The sequence below is a fragment of the Capsicum annuum genome, chromosome 11, assembly GCF_002878395.1.
Source record: "Capsicum annuum cultivar UCD-10X-F1 chromosome 11, UCD10Xv1.1, whole genome shotgun sequence".
Lineage (NCBI taxonomy): Eukaryota > Viridiplantae > Streptophyta > Magnoliopsida > Solanales > Solanaceae > Capsicum > Capsicum annuum.
Window position 1 is genome coordinate 233941613 of NC_061121.1, and position 6821 is coordinate 233948433.

The 6821-nt window shown below is 32.5% G+C and overlaps 1 protein-coding gene across 1 annotated transcript; it reads left to right on the plus strand.

The window, feature by feature from the left end:
• The first annotated feature begins 3807 nt into the window (after positions 1-3807).
• On the plus strand, positions 3808-5654 carry LOC107848240 (allene oxide synthase 2, chloroplastic). The gene has a single exon (XM_016692951.2). It carries the CDS (start codon positions 3853-3855, stop codon positions 5440-5442), a length of 1590 nt encoding a protein of 529 aa, XP_016548437.2. The 5' UTR covers positions 3808-3852; the 3' UTR covers positions 5443-5654.
• Positions 5655-6821: the final 1167 nt, after the last annotated feature.

A 6821-nucleotide genomic window follows, 5' to 3' on the forward strand; every position in this document is an offset into this window, starting at 1 on the left:
CGGTGGGTTCTAGGGAGGGTGGTGTACACAGTCTTACTTCCACCTCGAGAAGGTAGAAATGTTGTTTCCGATTGATCTCTGCTCAAGTAAAACATATCAAAATTCACACTAAAAACAAATGGATAAGAGAATAGTAGCCACAACAAATAATATGATATCGAAGCCAAGTACAATGTAAGGGTAAGATCTGCATACAATTATTCTCCTCAGACCCACCAATGGAATTATACTAAGTTTTGTTGTTGTTGTAAGTTGATAAAGTATATTTTAAAAATGAGTTTTTTTAAAAAGATTAAAATATTACTCCAATATACAACTAAATAATATTTTTTAAATGAAATTTCTTTGGACAAATGCTCCCTAGTATTTTGTTGTTGAAGTCCATAAAAGTCTTTTAACTATTTTCAAGGAAACAATAAAGAGGTGAGTCATTGTACCCAAAATCAACAAGTGGGGTTATTGATGGCAAACTTCCAATAATGGAGCACTAGTAGAAATGCAGAAGTCACATGGTCAAAAGAAAAAATAACACACACAAAAAAAATAAAAAAATACCCATTATATACTAATATTACTTAAAAGTAGGTAAAATATTCTCTGCTGTATTTTGCTTCTCGAAAATTAATTTAATTAACTTTTAAAACTAAATTAGATTAGTTCAATTTAATTTGTTAAAATTTAATTTAAATATTTTAAAACTATCTCACTTCTCTCACACAAAATTTGCCAACACTGTTCATGTTCGCGATCTGCTAAAGTTATGTTACGTTTTGTCTAATTACTTTTTTAAATTATTTTTAAATACTTACGGTGTATGAATCAGCTTGTGTGCACCTCGACTAAATTCACGAGATACCTGTCACCTTCCCACCAGCAACAGGTACCAGGTAACTCTGTCCACAAAGGAATTGAACCTGAGACCAACAACAGGTGGGAGGTGACAGGTATCCCATGAATTTAGTCGAGGTGCGCGCAAGCTGATCCGGACACCTAGTGTTCATCTCTTTTGGGAATTGAACCTGAGATCAGGAACAGCCGAGCGGAGTCAGGTTTTTGGCGGGGGGTTTATTCCAACCCCTTTCGACGAAAAAATATTTCATTTATACATAATTAAAATTACTTTTTATGTATCTATATATAATAGGTGTTAAACCTCATTCGGCTAGGTGTTCTTCAAATATTGTATTCTCTATATTAAAATTCCGATTCCGCCTCTGCTTGAGACCTCATGGTGTTCATCCCGCTTCATTAAATTACTGGACCACACCCTTAAATGCTTCTTTGACTTTTATCTACCTCTTCTAACTTTTATTACCGTCAATTTCTCATACCTCCTCACTGATCCCATGAGTAACTACATAAAAAGAGGGATATCATAATACCAAAATAGACCCATGACATTTTCAGGGCCTACTAGAACATAGTGCATAATGTAAACATGTGCGCACTACTAATGGTTCCTATGATAGTATCTGAAAACACTATATGGTGTTCGAATCAATTTGTATCGCGTACGTTAATTTATGGAGAGGCGACTTCGGAATTAAATATAAAAGACTTTATTATTACAAAGAGGCAAATTTAGGAATTTATTTGTTCTAGTTTTGACGAATAGAGTTACTTTATTTGTTGCTGATGGGAAGTGACAGACATTTCGTGGATTTCGTTGAGGTGTGCGAAAGCTGACCCAAATATCACGATTATAAAAAGAAGAAGTTAACGATCGGTTCAACTTTTAAGTTCTTATCAAGGATTTATTATATTTTTGAAATTATAGATTTAACTCTTCGTTGTGCAATTTTACTACCACAATAACATATTCAATGTAAACAAAGCACAAAGTGAAGTGTGAAAAGAGTACACACATTTCACATTTTTATCTCGAGATAGAGAAACTATTTTCATTAGACTCGCTAATTGCAACAAATTAGTAAAATGTATATGTTGTATAATGGTTATGAACAAAACAAAATCCTATAAAATAATTGAACGACATTCACCTCGATTCAGTTGGACTTACATTCTTGTGAATCAATCCTTTTTTCATATTCAGTGCATAACGACAGTTCTAATGCATCCAACTGTCTAACTCGAATATTTTAAATTTAGCCATTTGTAACATTTATTAATATTAATCTAATATATCTTTATATACTCCCTTTTTTTTTTTTTTTTTATATTTAGGCATGTGATACACAATCACAGCTCACAACTTACAAAGGCTCTATCTATATTTGAATATTCAACTAGATCTAACTTTCAACTTCAACTAGTGTTGTAGCACAATATGTTGCTGGTGAGAGACTACAATTGTCTGAGCTGTATGAAAGCCGACTCAAAAATTATGATTATTAAAAATAAATAAAAAAAATTAGTCATATGAATAAAATAATTCAACTTATATATTAGATCTAACTTTAAACTTCAACTAGTACAATCTCTTTGAAATCTTCCTTTCCAATTTTTTTATTATACACGTGAAAATTTATTTAGATAATGACTTTCAACCTACCTTTCGAAAAAAAATATTTGTTTTTTAATCTGATAACCTTTTTTCATTTCAATATCTCTTGTACACAAGATTTGACAGTCTTATTTACTTTTTAAAATTTGATTTTGAATCAAATTACAAACAACAATAATATATCTATTGTAGTCTCACGAGTGGATCTAGGAAGGATACATGTATACGCCAATTTATCACTATTTTTTTGTTTTTGATAGGCTCTCGGCTCAAGACAATCGTGGGAGTAAAGAAACCACGACAAATAGTATTATACACAATATGACAAAATGTAATGAAAAAGGAGCAGTAACTATAACAAAATAATACGACAAACAAATTACCAGGAACAATATATAGTACTCCCTTTGGTTCAATTTGTTTCTTCGATATTGACTTGACACGAAATTTAAGAAAATAACAAAAAAAAAAAAATGAATCTTAAAATCTTTAAACTATCGACATATAGAATGTACCAAATACCCTGTAATCTTATTTACTTTCAACCTACCTTTCGAAAAAGAATATTTGTTTTTCAATTTGATAACCTTTTGATTTCAACATCTTTTGTACACAAAATTTTACAGTCTTATTTACTTTTTAAAATTCGATTTCGAGTCAAATTACTAACAACAATAACGTATTTATTGTAGTCTCATGAGTGGATCTAGGAAGGGTATATGTATATGCAAATTTATCACTATTTAATAGGTAGAGAGTTTGTTTCTGACGGAAAACAAACTCTCAGCTCAAGACAATCGTGGGAATAAAGAAACCACGACAAATAGTACTATACACGATATGACAAAATGTACTGAAAAAAGGAATAGTAACTATAACAAAATAATACGATAAATAAATTATCAGGGACAGTATATAGTACTCCTTCTAGTTCAATTTATTTCTTCGATTTTGATTTGAAACGAAGTTTAAGAAATTTTTTTCTTTTAAATCTGAATCTTATGGTCTTAAACTAAAGACGTATAGAATGTATCAAATACCCTTTAATCTTACTATTTTAAACATGTCACTTGAAAAGTTTGAGCTAAAACAGAATGACGACATATTGTTTTGATACAGACTAAAAGAAAAGTAAGCAGCAGCGAACTCAGAATTTCATTTGAGTGGGTTCAAAAGTAAATATACATACTAGTCGAAGGGGGTTCAACATCTATTATATAATTTGACCATATAAAAATAGTATAATTTTCCGACAAAGGAGGTTCGGATGAACCCCTTAGTTCGATGTGACTCTGCTGCTGAAAGTAAGACAAACAAACTGAAACGGAGAACGTAACATACACCAATAACCACTAGTCCCCACTACTCATTAATTATTAAAGAAAGAAATGTCATCAAACACTTTTGCATCACCTTTGAATTATTGTAGTACTATTACAACAATGGCATTAACTTCATCTTCTTCACTTCCTCTTCCTCTTCACCAACAATTTACATCACCAAAATACTCAAAACATCCTTCAATCACTCTTTCGTTATCCGAAAAATCATCGGACAGCGTAACACCACTCTCAAAATCAGCCACCCGTACGATTCCAGGTGACTATGGTTTACCAATTATTGGTCCCTGGAAAGATAGACAAGACTATTTTTACAATCAAGGTAAAAATGAATTCTTCAAATCAAGAATTGACAAGTACAAATCAACTGTATTCAGAACCAACATGCCACCTGGTCCATTCATTTCATCCGACTCAAAAGTGATCGCGTTGCTGGATGGTAAGAGTTTTCCTATCTTGTTCGACGTATCTAAAGTTGAGAAAAAGGACGTCTTCACGGGTACCTATACCCCGTCCACTTCACTGACCGGTCGTTATCGCGTACTTTCCTATCTCGATCCTTCTGAACCGAACCACGAGAAGCTGAAGAAGCTAATGTTCCGCCTTCTCACGAGTCGCAGCGATCACATTATACCTGAGTTCCAGAAAGAGTATACGGAGTTTGCGAAAACCCTAGATAGGGAAATGATGGAGGAGGGTAGAGTGGAGTTGAACGCGCTCAATGATCAGTTCTCGTTTAACTTGTTAGCTAAATCTCTGCTCGGAGTTGAACCTTCTGATACCGAATTAGGAATGGATGCCCCAATCCTGATAGGAAAATGGGTGCTGTTTCAACTTCACCCCGTACTTACTCTCGGTCTTCCGAGGGTTCTGGATGACATTGTTCTTCGTACATTTCAGCTTCCATCATTCCTGGTGAAGAAAGACTACCAGAGACTGTACGATTTCTTCTACACGAACTCAACCGATTCGTTCAATGAAGAAGCTGAGAAGCTCGGGGTATCACGCGAAGAAGCTTCACATAATCTGCTATTCGCGATATGTTTCAACACCTTTGGTGGGATGAAGATATTCTTCCCGAATATGTTGAAATGGATCGCGAAAGCAGGGGTGGAGCTACACTCCCATTTATCTAGCGAGATTCGCTCTCAAGTAAAATCTTCTGGTGGGAACATCACGATGACTGCGATGGACAAAATGCCCTTAGTGAAATCCGTTGTTTATGAAGCGTTGCGCATTGACCCTCCCGTATCTTCACAATACGGGAGAGCCAAACAAGACCTTATAATCGAGTCACATGACGCTACCTTCCATGTAAAAAAAGGCGAAATGTTATATGGATATCAACCATTCGCTACCAAGGATCCGGAAATATTTGATCGACCCGAAGAATTCGTGGCCGATCGATTCGTTGGAAAGGAGGGAGAAAGATTATTAAAACATGTACTATGGTCCAATGGACCGGAATCGGAAAGTCCTACATTGGAGAATAAACAATGTGCTGGGAAAGATTTTGTTGTGTTTGTTTCGAGATTATTCGTAATAGAGTTTTTTCTACGTTACGATACGTTAGAGGTAGACGTTGGTACGTCGCCGTTGGGAGCTAAAATTACAATAACATCTTTAAAGAGAGCTTAAATTTAGATTAAAGTCAAAAATCGAGATCGAAATTTGGTCACATGCTGGTGTGTGTTGTCGTCTATAATTTCAATAATTGTTATCCAACTTTTTTCCACTAAGGGGGGTGGATTTTTTTTTTTGGTTTGTTTAGGTTGTTGGTGGTGTACATGTTTTTTTCCTTTCCAAATTATTCTTTTCGTCTCAAAATATTTAATTTATGTTATCTTTTATATGATTTTTTGAATATTTTAATTTTAAATTATTATTAAAGCGACTCTCGAAAAACGAAATAGAGAAGAGAAGATCAATATAGGTTATGGTACAATGGTAAGATTGGTATATCCTTAATCAATGATTTTTTATTTGGGTCCTGAATATAGAAAAAATACTATTGAAAACATTATTTCTAAAATAGCCTTGCAATGCAGGATTTGAAATGGTCGAGATTTCAATGTGGATAACATTTGGTTGAAAAAAAAATGAAAAAGGAGAGAAGAAATGAGCAATAATATATATATTTATATTGGTGTCCTATCCTTTTTGTTACTACATGTTAGTCAAAGATACCAATTGACAATATTTTAGTTAAGATATTAAAATACATAATATTAATTTCATGACCAAACAGCAAAGAGATTTGTACCTAATAGCCCATTTATCTATAGTTTTATCATAAATTTTGAAGTTAAAATATGAAAAAAAAAAAAAATGTTTTTAAAGTTGTGTTCGGACAAACATATTTTTTGGAAAAATTTTGAATTTTTGTAAGCGAAAATCCAAAATAAAAAATCTAGCATTAAGTTGTATCTAAAAACTTTATTGGTTATAGCTATTTTCTTTTATGATTCATATTTTGGATTGAATTCATTTCTGTAGTAATCGAATGAATTGAGTTGTCAACATAAAGACGTAAGAACTCAACAGAAATCCCAACATCTCGTTGAAAAGGAGTATGTAATTTAAATTTTTGAAAAGCGTTAGAGTGAACACATATTTATATTCAATTATGGAAAAAATACATAAAGTAGCATACTTAAGTATTAAATTATAAAAAATAACAATACTTTTATCATGTTACGTTGTGTAGCATATGTATTTGTATTTTGTAGCAACAGCTTGCAAAAATATAAAATACATATCGATCATAAGGCAGTAAAAATCATATGTATTTGTATTTTTGTAGCAACAGTTTGCAAAAATACAAAATACAACTTGCTATATTATATAATTATAAAACTATTATTATGAAACTCATAATTAAGGGGATAGGTATGTTATTCCTGAATTTTGCCCAATTATTACTTGATATTACTTATGTTTTCAACAAAATTTGTAGTATAGCCCAATGGACTAGGATATCATTGTCAAATTTGGACCAACAAAATGATTTAAACAAA